The sequence below is a fragment of the Neofelis nebulosa genome, chromosome 10 (assembly GCF_028018385.1).
Source record: "Neofelis nebulosa isolate mNeoNeb1 chromosome 10, mNeoNeb1.pri, whole genome shotgun sequence".
NCBI classification, from domain to species: domain Eukaryota; kingdom Metazoa; phylum Chordata; class Mammalia; order Carnivora; family Felidae; genus Neofelis; species Neofelis nebulosa.
The window spans coordinates 21,485,532-21,502,554 of NC_080791.1; the positions used below are offsets into that span (position 1 = coordinate 21,485,532).

The 17,023-nt window shown below is 40.8% G+C and overlaps 1 protein-coding gene and 1 pseudogene across 1 annotated transcript; both read left to right on the forward strand.

Moving 5' to 3' along the window:
* The first annotated feature begins 1,701 nt into the window (after positions 1-1,701).
* Positions 1,702-2,676, forward strand: LOC131488531 (olfactory receptor 8A1-like). Its single transcript, XM_058690409.1, has one exon. It carries the CDS (start codon positions 1,717-1,719, stop codon positions 2,674-2,676), a length of 960 nt encoding a protein of 319 aa, XP_058546392.1. The 5' UTR covers positions 1,702-1,716.
* Positions 2,677-10,965: 8,289 nt separating this feature from the next.
* On the forward strand, positions 10,966-11,516 carry LOC131486987 (acireductone dioxygenase-like; annotated as a pseudogene).
* Positions 11,517-17,023: the final 5,507 nt, after the last annotated feature.

The following is a 17,023-nucleotide window of genomic DNA, read 5'->3' on the forward strand; positions in this document are numbered from 1 at the left end:
TGGGGCCTGGTTTGATATTACAATCTGAACATCATCATCATAATAGCTACTGAGCACTTACTCTGTCTTATATTATGTGCCAATGCCCACCCTGCACCGCAGATCAATTAAATCTGAACATCTGGGGGTGGAGCCCAGGAATCAATACTTTGTAAATACTCCAAGGGATTACAGAACACAGTCAATGTTGAGAACCACTGTCTTACAGCCTCACGTCCAGTGAAAACCTAAGAACAAATTCCAGACACCTAATGACAACTCACTTTTATGGGAACCGAGTGCTTGAAAAAATTTTCTAAATATGCATTATCCCATGTTATTTTTACAACCAACTTGGAAATTGATTTCTTTTTTTTTTTTTGTTTTTTTAATGTGTATTTATTTTTTAGAGACAGAATGTTAGTGGGGGAGGGGCAGAAAGAGAGGGAGACACAGAATCCAAAGCAGGCTCCAGACTCCAAGCTGTCAGCACAGAGCCCAAGGCAGGGCTCGAACCCATGAATGGGAGATCATGACCTGAGCTGAAGTCCGACACTTAACCTACTGAACCACCCAAGCACCCTGAAAATTGATTTCTTTGTCAACAAAAAGCATCCTGCAAGGATTTCATCAGAAAACAAGCTTCATTGCTGTGCAGTTTGCAAACCGAAGAGACACAGCATTGGGCTACAAACCAAAGTAGCTCCGTCAGGGAAGGATCAGACTTGGGGTTAAATAGGCAAAAAACGGCAAGTTCTGTGTCCTCTACAGAGATTGATCAGACTGAGGTCCCAAATTGCAAGTTTCAGGAGCAAAGTGACAAGCAGGATACAGCTCACTATTTCTGATAGTTTCACAATATGACAGCTGCTGGAGAGCATGGCAGGATATGTTGTGAGGATTTCTTGGGGGAGTTTGGGGAGTGTGGGGTTTTTTTTTTTTTGCAAATTTTGCAGAATTTTCTGCAAGCTTGTCATCCCAGGCTGAGACATGGTCATTCTGCCTGATTAAAATTTTAGTTTTTCTCCCTTGACACGAGGGAACTCATCTTGCCTGGCAGCAGTTGCTAATTATTGGGGTCTTTTGTTCTCATTTTCATCTTTCAGATACAGAAATTGACTTGTCACTCAATGATATGGCTGTAACTACCATACTACCCTGACACTGTGTCAATTTGAGAAGGATATCATGCATTCACATTCAGAAACTATCTGGGAATTGCACAGATGACAAGGAAATTTTATTTCTGAAGCATGTCCAAGCACAAAATATGGAGTATGCTGCTTGTTACCTATAGGACAGAGGTTCTCAGACCTGAGCAGGCATCAGCATCATCTGGAGAGAGTGTTCAACCCAGACTGCTAGCCCCAATCCCAGAGTTTCTGATTTGGTAGGTCCTGGGTGGAGGCTGAGAGTCTGCATCTCTAACATGGTGCTGATGCTGCTGGTCCAACAAATGTACCCTAAGAACCATTGCTGTAGGATATTTGAGAAACATAAAAGTGGTAAAAGCCCCAGATCTTGTCCCCTTTTCCTCCCAACCTCATGGTCTTTGAAATACCCAGAGCCTGGTCTTTCTCCCAGACAACAGCCAAAGGAAGGGAGGATTCATCGGGAAAGAGCCCAGGATCGCCCAACTGAACCCAAGTGCTCAAAACCAGCTTTGCCAAGAAGGTTAAACGTAGGCTCTCATGGGCTCTTCTCTCCCATCCCCACAGGGCTCCCAAGCACAGGAGAATGGCTGCCGAAAATCACTCTACAGTGACCGAGTTTATTCTCAGGGGATTGACAAATCGGCCAGAGCTCCAGCTCCCCCTCTTCCTCCTCTTCCTTGGGATCTACTTGGTCACCATCATAGGGAACCTGGGCATGTTCACGCTGATTTGTCTGAATGCTCAGCTTCACACCCCCATGTACTACTTCCTCAGCAATCTGTCCCTTGTGGATCTCTGCTACTCCTCTGTCATTACCCCGAAAATGCTGGTGAACTTTGTGTCAGAGAAGAACATCATCTCCTACGCGGGGTGCATGTCACAGCTCTACTTCTTCGTTGTGTTTGTCGTTGCAGAGTGTTACATGCTGACAGTGATGGCCTATGACCGCTATGTCGCCATCTATACCCCTTTGCTCTACAATGTCATCATGTCTCCTCAAGTGTGTTCCCTGCTGATGGCTGCGGCCTATGCCATGGCTTTCATTGGTGCAACAGTAGACACTGGCCTGATGTTAAAACTGTCCTACTGTGAGTTCCTCATCAGTCATTACTTCTGTGACATCGTGCCCCTCATGAAGCTCTCCTGCTCTAGCACCTATCATATTGAGATGACAGTGTTCTTTTTGGCTGGATTCAACATCATAGTCACCAGCTTAACAGTCCTTGTTTCCTACGTCTTCATCCTCTCCAGCATCCTCCACATCAGCACCACACAGGGGAGGTCCAAAGCCTTCAGCACCTGCAGCTCTCACCTTGCAGCTGTGGGAATGTTCTATGGATCTACAGCGTTCATGTACTTAAAACCCTCCACGGCCAGTTCTGTGGCCAAGGAGAACGTGGCCTCCGTGTTCTACACCACGGTGATCCCCATGCTGAACCCCCTGATCTACAGCTTGAGGAATAAGGAGGTAAAGGCTGCCGTGCAGAAAACACTGAGGAGAAACTTCTTCAGATGCAAATGTCATCATTCTTCCTCAGGTTGAAAATTGGGAGAAGTGTAGGGGAGAAGCCCTCCAAAAATGTAAACACATGTGAAGGGAGAACCACTACTTCTCAGCATGACTCATTGTATATATTCACTGATGTTTTCGTCCTTCCTTTCTCCTTCTCACATCTCTCATGTCCTACTCTGCTTGAATATAATTTCAAGTTCATATTGAACTCAGCGGTACATAAGACAAATGGAGACAAATTTGAAAGTCATCAAGAAATAACAAATACCCTCTTTCCCACCCAGATTGCTCCCTCTGTTCTCTCTCTCATTATGTGGTTACCACTTCCTTATTCGCGCCAGGATTGCTTACGTGGTCCCTTCACTCAGTTACTGACATCATCATATCATCATCACATCTAACATTTATGGAATGCTAGCCAATCTACTAAGTGTTTTACTTAATTATCTCATGTTCTCAGATGAAGAAACTGATGTAAAGAGGTTAAGTAACTTTCCCCAGATCACAGACCTGCTAAACAATTAACACCGAGATTCAAACCCACAACTCATTATCCCCTCTCTCGGCTGACAGTCTCCCTACACAATGTTTTGATATTAGCATAATTATAACCTTTCCATTTCAAAATTCTGGAAAATAACTTCCCCTCCTTCAAGTATCATCACACAGCTCCCAAATAGGCAAGGAATATTATACATTCCTATAGTCCTTTAACCTCCAGAAAGACTTGATATTTCACATCACCTGCCAATTTCACTCAGCAAATCCTATTGCCATGGAGCAAAATGTCTTCCCCTATTTTTAAAAAATATTTATTTATTTTTGAGAGAGAGACAGAGCACAAGTGGGGGAAGGGCAGGGAGAGAAGGAGACTCAGAATCCAAAGCAGGCTCCAGGCTCCAAGCTGTCAGCACAGAGCAAGCAGGCAACAGACTCAGAGCTGTCAGCACAAAGCCCTACGCAGGCTTTGTATTTTCCTTGTATAGATCTCATTTTTAGGAGTGCTAATGTAAATGTCATTGTGTTCTTAATTTCAAATTCTACTTGGTCTTTGCTCCCATAGAGGAAAGCAATTGACTTTTTATATGTTAACCTTGTATCCTTCCACCTTGCCATGATTACTTAGTTCCAGGAGTTTTTTGGTTGATTCTTTCGGATTTTCTGCATAGGCAATTATGTCATCTGTGAATAAGGACAGATTTATTTCTTCCTTCTCAATCTGTACAACTTTTTTTTTCATGTTTTACTGTGTTAGCTAGGACTACCATTACTACACCGAAAAACAGTCATGAGGGGGACATCCTTACCTTGTTTCTGATTTTAGTAAGAAAGATTTGATGTTCTTACCATTAAGTATGATGTTAGGTGTAGGTTTTGTGTAGGTTTTCTTTCTCAAGTAGAGGAAGTTCTTGTTCTAGAGGAATAGAGAATAAATCTACTCTCAGTTTATTGAGTTGTTTCTCTCTTTTTTTTTTTTTTTCGGGAATGGGTGTTGGATTTTGTCAAATGCTTTTTCTGCACCTATTGATAGGATGATGTGATTTTTATTCTTCAGTCTGCTTATGGATGAAATACTTTAACTGACTTTTGAATGTTGAATCATCCTTACATAACTGGGATAAATCCTACCTAGTCATAGTGTATAATTCTTTACATATATTGTTGGATTCTATTTGTTAATATTTCATTGAAACTTTTTTGTATCTATGTTCATGAGAGATATTGGTCTGTAGTACTGTTTTGTTTTGTTTTCTTGCACAGTCTTTGTCTGGTTTTAGTATTGGAGTAATGATGGCCTCACAAAATGCCGCTATCTTATAAAATAAATTGTAGAGATTTGGTATAATTTTTCCTTAAATATTTCATTGAATTCATAGGTTGTCCAGAGTGGGCTGGAGTTGGGTATTTCCTTTTCTCCACAGGAGGCTGGTGCCAGCTAGCGCTTTCCCCCATGAGGACTGCCAAGAAAAGCCTAATAATTGCCTATGGTCAGGCTTGAAAGATCACACATAGACTTTGGCCTGGAGCAAGTTTCCTCACCTTCCAGGACCTGGGTCCATCCTTCCAACAGCAGACCACACTGTTGGTATGTTCATTCCCAGGGATGGTCAGGCAGGAGCTGTATTCAAGGGATGTGGATGACCATTGGGCATGTGAACTATAGGTGTTTATACCTGCGCATGTGTAGGTGCCTCACATTGTATAGTAAGTGAGAATGAGAGGGAGAGGGGGTAAGCTGTGGTCCATGGGCAGGCACCTGGGAAACCAGGGTGGCCCTCCCTGTGCTACCACCTTTTGGCATGGAACCTTATAGATTCTCAGGATTCTAAACTTGAATCTGGCCTTCCAGTGTTATGAAAGTAGTTTGTCAAGGTAAGAGGTAGAAACGTGTTTTATTTAACACTTTATTAGGGCTATTCTTTGTTTACTTTTTATTGTGGCAAAAAGCATGTAACAAAAAATTTACCACCTTAACTGTTTTTAAGTGTTTAACTATTTCAGGAGTGTTAAGTATATTTGCATTTTGAAACAGATTTCTGGACTTTTTCAACTTGCAGATCTGAAACTCTATATCCATTAAATAACAATTCCACTTTTCTTCTTCCTTGCAACCCCTGGTAACTATGGTTTTACTTTATGTTTCTATGCATTTGACTACTTTAGATTTTTATTTAAGTGGAATCATACATTATTTGTCTTTTTGCAACGGACTTCTTTCACTTAGCATAATATCCTCAAGGTTCATCCATTTTGTAGCATGTGATAGTATATCTTTGCTTTTTAGGGAGGAATAATATTCCTATGTATGTACAGACCACATTTTGTTTCCTCGTGCATTGTCAATGGACATTTGGCTTGCGTCCATCTCTTGGCTATAGTAAATTAGTGCTGCAAATATCTCTTTAAGATCCTACTTTCAACTCTTTTAGAATAGAAATCCCAAATGGGATTGCTAGCTCATATGGTAGCTCTATTTTTAATTTTTTGAAGAACCTCCATACTATTTTCCGTAGCAGTCTCACCATTTTACTAACTCACCAATAATGCACAACGGTTGCCATTTTCAATACCCTTACCAACACTTGTTTTCTGTTTTCTTTCATAGTTGCCATCCTAATGGGTATGAGGTGATAGTTCATCATGGTTTTGACTTGCATTTCTGATAATTAGTGATATTGAGCATCTTTTCATTTGCTTGCAGGCCACTTATATATCATCTTTGGAGAAATATCTATTCAAGTCTTTCTTAGTCCATTTGAGCGCCTATCACACAATACCACGGATTGGGTGTCTTATAAACAACAGAAATTTATTTCTTACAATACTAGAGGCTGGAAAATCCAAGATGAAATCACTAGGAGATTTGGTGTCTGGTGGGAGCCTGCTTCCTTGTTTACAGATAGCCAACATCTCACTATAACCTCACATAGTGGAAGGGGCAAAGGAGCTCTCTGGGGTCTCTGGAGTCTCTAAGAGCAGTAATCCCATTTATGAGAGTTTCCTCATGACCTAATCACTCCCCCAAAGCTCCACCTCCAAATATAATCACACTGGATTAGGTTTTAACACATGAATTTGGGGGACACACAAACATTCAGTCCACAGAAAAGTCTTTTGCTCATTTTTTAATCAGGTTATTTGTTTTTACTGTTGTTGAGTTGTAGGCGTTCTGCATATATTCTGAGACACTACCTGTTTGTCAGGTATCTAATTTGCAAATATTTTCTCCCATTCTATAGTTTGTTTTTTGCCTCTATTCATTGTGTCCTTTGATTCAAACAATTTGCAAGTTTGACATAGTCCCATTTGCCTATTTTTTGCTTTCATGGCCTTTTTACTCCCACATCCAGAGATATTGATTGTGTCACCTAGGTGAAATGCATAACAATGCCTGTGTCATAAATGGATGCTGGATAATGGGCATTTCTATTCCCTATCCACCTCCCTTTGTTTCTCTCAAGAAACCCAAGCCACACAAACATAAATAAACATAAATTGATGATAGACAGATGATGATGATGATGATGATGATAGATAGATAGATAGATATCATTTATCTATATTTTTTATATTTAAGATAGATATTTTAGATTGTAACTTAGAAATTACACAACCCATGTTAAAGAGAACATGGGTCATGTGGAAATTGAGATTTTTTTATTCTCTTCCCTGTCTGTCCTGTTTGTTACTACACTTCCCAAGGATGGTTCTTAATCTACCCACTGCCTCTTTCTTCAACCACAAATAGGGAGAAGTTTTACTTCTCAGTCCGTTTCTGGAAGATGACAGTGGAAAATCGGAAGCTCTCCTTCACTACCCACTCCCTTCCTGCCACATAATTCCTTTGGCCCATCTCTGTTTCAGAAATTCAGGCAGAAAACCGTCTAAAAGTGTCAGCTGTCCTAGAAAAGAGGCCATACACACTCACTGACGCCAAAATGCAAGGGCAGCAGAGACAGCCTACTGTTAATCTGCCTGGGAGTCCAGGGGAACCTTTGAGAGGAAGGAGTTTTTCCCTTAATGTTTACTTATTTATTGTGAGAAAGAGAGCACACGCACGAGTGGAGTGAGGAATGGGGGGAAGGAGGTGAGAGAGAGAGAGAGAGAGAGAGGGAGAGAGAGAGAGAGAGAGAGAGAGAGAGAATCCCAAGCAGGCTCCAGGTTATCAGCACAGAGCCCAAAGTGGAGCTCATTCCCATGAACATGAGATCATGACCTGAGCCGAAACTAAGAGTCAGATGCTTACCTGACTGAACCACCCAAATGCCCCAGGAAGGAGCTTTTAGACCAAGAAACGGCTGGAATATTTAGCTGACCTAGAGCAAACAGCAAAGTGCTAGCTCCTGTCATGTTCTGTACGATTATGGCCCAGCAGTTTCCAACCATGAAAGCAGATTCGTGAGAGAGGTACAGATGAAAAACTCAGGAAAGTAGATAAAGAGATAAAGAAATGGCTTCTAGAGACTTCTGGCTTCTCCATTGGAGCTGACATAGGCTACTTCACTAGGCAAACTGAGAGGGCAACTGCCACATAATATCCTGTTTCCCAATGATTTTCTCTCCCTCTCTTTTTTTTTTATATACAATCACCCTCAAATAGCAAGTGATCCTTAGCTGTCCTCATGTATTTAAGAAACAGTAACAAGTGGACTGAACAATCATCAGACCAGACTTGTCAACTAGTGGACTTCACTTTAGAGAAAGGGCAAACTGTGTGGGCCACTTTATTTGGGGCCAGCCATTCAACAGGATTCATAGTTCATTATTCTTAGGTTCATTTCATGAGACAAGAGCCCAACAGTCCCCTAATCTCAGGGGGTCAAGTTGGACGTCCATAATAAGGCTGGCTGGAAACATTCTTAGACTCTAGCAATAGAAACAGTCTGTAGATCCCACCATTGAGTACATAGTCCTAAACGTCATCCTCCTTTTTATCTTGTAGCCTAGCTCTGTGTTTCAAGATTGCAATGTATTATGCAAATTATATTTGTAAAGGCATATGAGGCAGGTATTGTTTGCATTCTACAAATTAATACACAGAAGTTTACAAAGATGAACATACTTTGACCAAACCCGCATGGTTAGTAGCAGGTAGAAAAGTGATGCACACACATATTTAAACTGACTCAAAAAATCATGTTCTCTTTAACGTTAAATTATAACAATGACTAGAAATTTGTGGTCACAAATCTAGATGAGCTCCAGGTTAAAATGAAAATTGTCAGAGAAATACAAATCTTGCAGCAGCAGCATGCAGTGAGAACCATATAGGCTCTGTAATCAGGCTGACTTTCATCCAAACTCTGATGTTTTCATTTACTGCAAAAACAAGGAGACGCTCCACTGGGTTCTTCTGAGAGTGAAAGACTTGCCAGTGCGAATCACCGCAGGGATAAATGCATCCTGAAAAACAGCCTGTAAGAAGAGGGATATACATGGGGAAAAGGAGAGGATCTGGCTTTTCTTTCTCAGTCTAACCTTTGAGAGGTAGACAAGCCCAAATGTGATCTTGGACAGTGAGGGTAAAGGATGGCGTTTTAAATGGAGGTTTTATTAATATTTAGGTTAGCCAACAGGTCAGGGAATGACTGACTTTGAAAAGATAACTTGTGAGAAAATATTTGTAAAAGATAAATCTGATAAAGGACTGTTATCCAAACACAAACTCTTAAAGCTACACAGTAAGAAAAAGAACTACCTTATTTAAAAATGGGCCGAAGACCTGAACAGACACCTCACCAAAGAAGATATAGGGATGGCAAATAAGCATATGAAAAGATGCCCCACATCATATGTCATCAGGGAAACACAAATCAAAACAATGAGATACTACTACATACCTATTAGAGTGACCTAAATCAAGACCACTGACAATAGCACATGGTGGGGTAGATGTAGAGCAAAGGGAACTCTTATTCATTGCTAGTGGGAACGGAAAATGGTGTAGACACTTTGGAAGAAGTTTCGCAGTTTCTCACAAAACTAAACATACGTTTACCATACAATCCAGCGATTGTGCTCCTTGGTGCTTAACCAAAGGAGCTGAAAAACCTACAGATGGATGTTCATTGCAGCTGTATTCATAATTGCCAAAACTTAGAGGCAACCAAGATGTCCTTCAGTTTGTGAATGGATGAATAAGCTGTGGTTCATCCAGACAGTGGAATATTTCAGTGCTAAAAAGTAATGAGCTATCAAATCATGAAAAGACATGGAACATGGGGCACCTGGGTGGCTCAGTCAGTTAAGCATCCGACTTCCGCTCAGGTCATGATCTCACAGCTCATGAGTTCGAGCCCCACGTCAGGCTCCATGCAGACACTCCAAGCCTGGAGCCTGCTTCAGATTCTGTGTCTCCCTCTCTCTGCCCTCCCCTGCTTGTACTCTGTCTCTCTCTCTCACACACACACACAAATAAATGAACATTTAAAAATATTTTTTTAAAGATAAATAACTTTAAAAAAAGACATGAAGAAACTTAAATACATATTACTAAGTAAAGGAAGCCAACTCTATGACAACCTGGAAAAGGCAAAACTATGCAGACAGCAGAGAAGTTAATGGTTGTCAGAGCCTCTGGGGGAGAGAGGGATTGACAAGTGAAACACAGGGCTTTTAGGGCAAAGAAACTACTCTGTGTGACACTGTAATGTTTATACATATAACAGATACATGTCATCATACATTTGTCCAAACCCATCAAATGACAACACCAAGAGAGGTGTAATGTAATTACACTAATGTAACCTATGGACTTCGGGTCATGATGATGTATAACTGTATGTTCGTCAATTATATCAAATGTACAACTCTAATGGAGAATGTTGATAATGGAAGAGGCTGTGCATGTGGGAAGGCAAGAGACGTGTGGGAAATCTCTGTACTTCTGCTCAATTTGCTGTGAGCCTAAAACTGCTCTAAAGAAAATATAAAACTCATACATGATATGCACTAAACATATTAATGAAAAACTAAAGGATGTGAAGAGTGTAATATGTAACAATACAAAGAGCCTCTCCCCCACTCATGCTCTCTCTCTCTCTCTCAAAAAAAAAATATTTAATAATAATAGTGCCAAACTTTCTCACACTTTTTTTAAATTTTTTTATAATGTTTATTGTTGAAAGAGACAGAGTGTGAGTGGGGAAGAGTCAGAGAGAGAGAGGGAGACACAGAATCCGAAGTAGGCTCCAGGTTCTGAGCTGTCAGCACAGAGCCCTATGTGGGGGCTCGAACCCACGAGCTGTGAGATCATGACCTGAGCTGAAGTCAGATGCTTAACCAACAGAGCCACCTAGGCACACCTCTCACACTCTAAAAAACTGAAGAGGAGGGAACACTCTCAAACTCGCTTACGAGGCCAGGATTACCCTGATACAAAATCTGATGAGGACACTACTAAAAAGGACAACTACAAGCCAATATCCCTTATGTAAATAAATGCAAGATTACCAACTTCAGCAAACTGAATTCAACAGCACATTTAGAGAATTATATGCCATGATTCCATAGGTTTTATCACTTGGGTAGAAGGATGGTTTCACAGACACAAATCAGTAAATGTGACACAGCACATCAATAGAACGAAAGATTAAAATTATATGATCATCTCAATTAGATGTAGAAAAGCAGGCAACAAAATACTACATCCTTTCATGATAAAAACAAAACTGTCAAACACAGTTCTAAACATGTTTATGTGTTTTAACAAATGAGGCACATGGTTTTTCTTTTTCTGATTCTTGAAGAAGCATCTCATCCTGGCATTTTAAGCTATCAAGGATTTGGCTCTTCCTTCGCTGCGTCCTCCGCCCGGCCATGGTGCAGGCCTCGTACGTGGACAAGTTGGCCGACGACCCGAGGCTGCCCCACCGCAGCGAGCCCTGCAGCCTGGTCCGCCTAGAGCACCTGCGCCTGCTCGGGGTCATTTACTGGAAGCTTGATGCTGACAAATACGAGAATGATCGGGAGTTAGAAAAGATCCGAAAACAGGGAAACTATTCCTGGGTGGACACAATAACCATATGCAAGGATAAACTACCAAATTATGAAGAAAAGATCAAGATGTTCTAGGAGAAGCACCTGCACCTGGACGACGAGATCCGCTACATCTTGGCACCGGCTACTTTGATGTCACAGACAGAGAGGACAAGTGGACCCGCATCTTCATGGAAAAAGGAGACATGATCACCCTTCCCGCGGGGATCTATCACGGTTCACTCTGGATGAAAACAACTACATGAAAGCCTTGCGGCTGTTTGTGAGAGAACCGGTGTGGACGGCCGTACAATGGGCCGGCCGACCATTTCTAGGCTCCGGGGCAGTACATGGAATTTTTGGCACAGACAGGGTAGCGGCGCCCTGGGGCCTCGCTCACCCTTCGCCCTTGGGAATGTCCTGAACATGATCCCGGCAGAGAACTTGTCGTAAACGGGGGGGGCACGAGAGCTTTCCTCTGCCAGGTTATTTGATCCAAGGGTGTTCTGATGAAAAGAGCTTTTAAAACAAGTGATTTTTACATGTTAGCAGCTCTGGGAATGTGGACAGATCACATTTTACCTAATTCGAGATCCGCGGCCAGCAGCCATGCGTCAGCGCGCACGTTCGATTTTAACGCAAACGAGAGCATCTGCCAAACGTGCCTGCGGAGCTGCTCAGCCCAGACCTGGTGCTTGGACGGTGAGCAGCTGTCGGCCGATGCCACGCCTGCCTTGTAAGCAGGTGTCACAGTGGATGACACACTGGCCAGCTAGAGGACGTTTTTCTCCCAGAACTGGGTGGAGACCGGTCGGGGGTCAAGCTCTCACATTAGTGGGGGACAATCGGGATTCCTTGTGTACTTTCTTGTTGGAAACAAAGTAGTTGCCCTAACTGTGTACTCTGGGCTTGGAGTCCTTATTCAGGAACATATTGGTCAGTAAAACCACCGTTCAGATACAAAAAGAAAAAAAAAAAAGCTATCAAGTGTTCTAACCTCATCACAGCATCAACCAGAGACAGAGGTGATGCAATAACGGAGTGAGGACAGGATCAGGGGACAAAGTGTTATTACTCTAGATGCAGGGCTTTGACCCATAGTGTCTCATCCAGGGCCAGAGATGCCTCTGCCCTCACTCTCCGCAGCCATGCCTTTTCCCATCCCTCTTTGCGATTGGCTCCCTGCTTTTAACGCTTGGAATATTCTCTGCCCCATCCTATTGTAAGCTGTTTCCATTGAACAAATAATAATTCTTAAAAACCCTTTATACTACTTTAAAAGGAGCACTACATATATTTATAGATATAGAGATGTATGTGTTTGAATATGTGAGGATTCATAAGGAATTAGTGACAATTGTTACTTCCAACATGGAGAATTCAGGGACAGAACGGAAGGGAGGAAGACATATTTTCACTGCATAACCTCCACTTACATTGTTCAATTTTTTACCATGTGCAAGTATTTAGTCATAATATATTTTAATAATGCTTAATTACTGCTTTTTAATTTTTTTAACTTTTATTTATTATTGACAGACAGAGAGAGACAGAGCATGAGCATGGGAGTTACACAGAGAGAGAAAGACACAGAATCGGAAGCAGGCTCCAGGCTCTGAGCTGTCAGCACAGAGCCCGACATGGGGCTTGAACTCACGAACCGTGAGATCATGACCTGAGCCGAAGTCAGACGCTTAACCGACTGAGCCACCCAGGTGCCCCAGTACTTAATTACTTTTTAAATGAAAGTGAGAGGAAAGTCTATCTTTCTCATGACCAAGCAGAGTCCTAAGAGGATGAAGTGACTTGCTCCAGGTCATGCAAAAATTAGAGAAGGTGCTGATAACTAGATGAAGGAGCTCCAGCAGGGAAGGAACTGAGATTTTTTTTTTTAATTTTGTTTCATGTTTATTTATTTTTGACAGAGAGAGAGACAGAGCATGAGCAAGGGAGGGGCAGAGAGAGAGGGAGACACAGAATCCGAAGCAGGCTCCAGGCTCTGAGCTGTCAGCACAGAGCCCCACACGGGGCTCAAACTCACAGACCACGAGGTCATGACCTGAGCCAAAGTCGGACACTCAACCGACTGAGCCACCCAAGCGCCCCAGGAACTAAGATTTATTAAGTGCCTGGCCTTCGATTCTCTCAAAATCCCCACAAAGTCAAGGTCATTGTCGCACTTTTAAATTAAAATAGAGAAACTAATATTTAGAGACACTAAGTAATTTGCTCATTGTCACACAACTAGTAAGCACTGAGCCAAAATACAAAACCAGCCCCACTACATGCCTCACAAATTGCTATTTCCTCCATTAACCACGGAATGTGGCCTCTTCACCTCAGCTGCCTGACACACATCCCTCAGGTGTCCTGAACTCGATTTTCTTTCCCTATTCCATATTGACTAAAGCACAATCTTTCCAACACTCTCGATTTCATAACTTCATCCCCTTCGATCTGGGACACACTAAACAAAACTAAACTCACAAACAAACGAAGCAAACAGAACTACTCACCCTTGGGGCGCCTGGGTGTCTCAGTCGGTTAAGCATCCGACTTCGGCTCAGGTCATGAGCTCAAGGCTGGTGGGTTCCAGCCCAACATCGGACTCTGTGCTGATAGCTCAGAGCCTGGAACCTGCTTCGGATTCTGTATCTCCCTCTCTCTCTCTGTCCCTTCCTCACTCACGCTCTGTCTCTCCATCTCTTAAGAAATAAATAAACATTAGGAAAAAAAAGAAAGACAAGAACTACTTATCCAAACTTACCTTTTTCCCAAAATAACCCTCCTGAATGAAGGTCATACGACAAAGTGTCTTCCCAACATTTAACATGTTAGTACTTTTCCAATGAACCTTCCTTTATTACTAATAAGTCATTGAGATCAAAGGTTCTTATGTATTCTATACCTCTTTTTACTCAATGTTGTGGATTTATACCCCAGTCTTGAGGTGAATTATCACTTTCTTTCATAAACCTATATGAAAAAATTGATGCAATCTGTAATGCCTTAAAAATTCGATGAAAACTGCCTCTTCTGATAAGCTGCTTATGCTGTCTTGATAACTAACTAGATGCCCCAAATTATCTATTCTTCCTTTAGAACTTACAGACCCTTAGTTGATTATCCTAAGCCACAGATTTCTCCATCATAGTTAAAACACCCAAGCTAATCCTTTTTTTTTTTTTAACATTTATTTATTGTTGACAGACAGAGTGTGAGCAGGGGAGAGGCAGAGAGAAAGGGAGACAAAGAATCTGAAGCAGGCTCCAGGCTCTGAGCTGTTGGCACAGAGCCTGACATGGGGCTCCAACCCTACGAACTTTGAGATCATTACCTGAGCCAAAGTTGGACACTCAACCGACCGAGCCACCCAGCACCCCTCCTTTTTTGTAAAAAGTTCTAAATTCTGACTCTTAGTCTTGTATAAAACTTTCCACCAGCGTTTTTATAACCGTTATAACTACAGAAGTCCCAGTCACTAGGCTGGGCCCCTAGGTTTCCACTAATAATCTCAGGAATCACAATGCTTTACATGCTTTCTGGGACCTACATACTTACCACCCACACACCACAATCTTAACATGCTTCTCTTGTCACTTGGCCAATAACAACTTCAGTAAGTTTTTCACCTCCTAAGCTTTAATATTAAAGATAAGAAAGTATCAGAGAAAATCTTCAGAGACAACCACAAAACAAGGAATAATATGGCAATAAATACATATCTATCAATAATTACTTTGAATGTAAGTGGACTAAATGCTCCAATCAAAAAACATAGGGTAACAGAATGGATAAAAAAAAAAAAAAAAAGACTCACTATATACTGTCTACAAAAGACCCATTTTAAACCTAAAGACACCTGCAGATTGAAAGTCAGAGGATGGAGAAACATTTGTCATGCAAATGAATGTCAAAAGAAAGCTAGAGTAGCAACAAGTACATTGGACAAAATAGACTTTAAAATAAAGACTGTAGCCAGAGACAAAGAAAAACACTATATAATAATAATAAAGGGAGCAACCCAACAAAACATATACAATTGTAAATATTTGTGCACCCAACACAGGAGTACCTAAATACATAAAATGGTTAATAACAATCATAAAGGGACTAACTGATAATAATACAATAATAGTAAGGGACACTTACATCAAAGGTCAGATTAACTAAACAGAACACCAACAAGGAAGCAATGCCTTTGCATAACACACTGGACCAGATAGGTTTAACACATATATTCAAAACATTCCATCCTAAAACAGCAGAATACACATTCTGTTCAAGTGTACATGGGACATTCTCCAGAATAGATCACATATTAGCCCACAAAACAAACTTGAACAAATCAAGAAGATTTGAAATCATATCATTCACCTTTTGGGACCACAACACTATGAAACTAGAAGTTCACCACAAGAAAAAACCTAGAAAGACCACAAATACATGTAAGTTAAATAACATGCTGCTAAACAATGAATGGTTCAAACAGGAAAGCTAAGAAGAAATTAAAAAGTACATAGAAACAAGTGAAAATGAGAACACCATGGTTAAAAATTCTGGGAAGCAAGTAAAAGCTCAAATAAACAACATAACCTTGCATCTAAAGCAGCTAGAAAAAGAAAAAAAACCCTGAAACCATCAGAAAGAAGGAAATAATAAAGAATAGAGCAGAAATAAATGACAGAGACACTAAGAAATATAATAGAACAGATCAATGAAGCCAGGAGCTGATTCTTTGAAAAGAACCAAAAAATTGATAAACCTCTAGCCAGCCCTATCAAGAAAAAAAGAGAAAGGATTCATATAAATAAAACCACAAAGGAGAGAGGAGAAATAACAAACACCACAGAAATACAAACAATCATAAGAGAATGTTATGAACAACTGCATGCAAACAAATTGGGCAACCTAGAAAACATGGATAAATTCCTAGAAACATATCTACCAAAGCTCAAACAAGAGGAAATAGAAAACTTGAACTGACCCATAACCAGCAAAGAAATTGAATCAGTAATCAAAAAACTCCCAACAAACAAGTCCAGGACCAGTTGGCTTCACAGGAGAATTCTACCAAACATGTAAAGAAGAATTAATACCTATTCTTCTTAAACTGTTCCAAAAAATAGGAAAGTAAGGGAAATTTCCAAATTCCTGATTCTATGAGGCCAACATTACCCTGACACCAACACCAGATAAAGACACCACTAAAAAAGAGAACTACAGGCCAATGTCCCTGATAAACATAGATGCAAAAACTCTCAATAAAATAGTAGCAAACCAAATTCAATGATGCATTTTTTTTTTTAATTCATCACAATCAAATAGGATTTATTCCTGTGTTGCAAAGGTGGTTCAACATTTGCAAATCAATCAGTGTGATACATCACATCAATAAGAGAATAGGTAAGGACCATACAATCATCTCATCAAATGCAGAAAAAGCATTTGACAAAGTTCAACATCCATTCCTGATAAAAACCTTCAACAAAATGGGGTTAGAGGGAACATACCTCAGCATAATAAAAGCCATCTGTGTAAAACCCAGAGCTAACATCATTTTTAATGGGGGAAAACTGAGATTTTTACTCCTAAAGCCAGAAACACGATATGGATGTCCACTCTCACCATTTTTATTCAACTTAGTACTGAAGGTCCTAGCCACAGCAATCAGACAACAGAAAGAAATAAAAGGACTCCAAATTGTGAAGGAAAAAGTAAAACTTGCACTATTTGCAGATGACTTAATACTGTATGTAGAAAACCCTAAAGACTCCACCAAAGAAGACTGCTAGCACTGATAAATTCAGTACAGTCGCATGATACAAAATTAATGTAAAGAAATCTGTTGCATTTCTATACACCAATAATCAAGCAGCAGAAAGAGAAATCAAGGAAT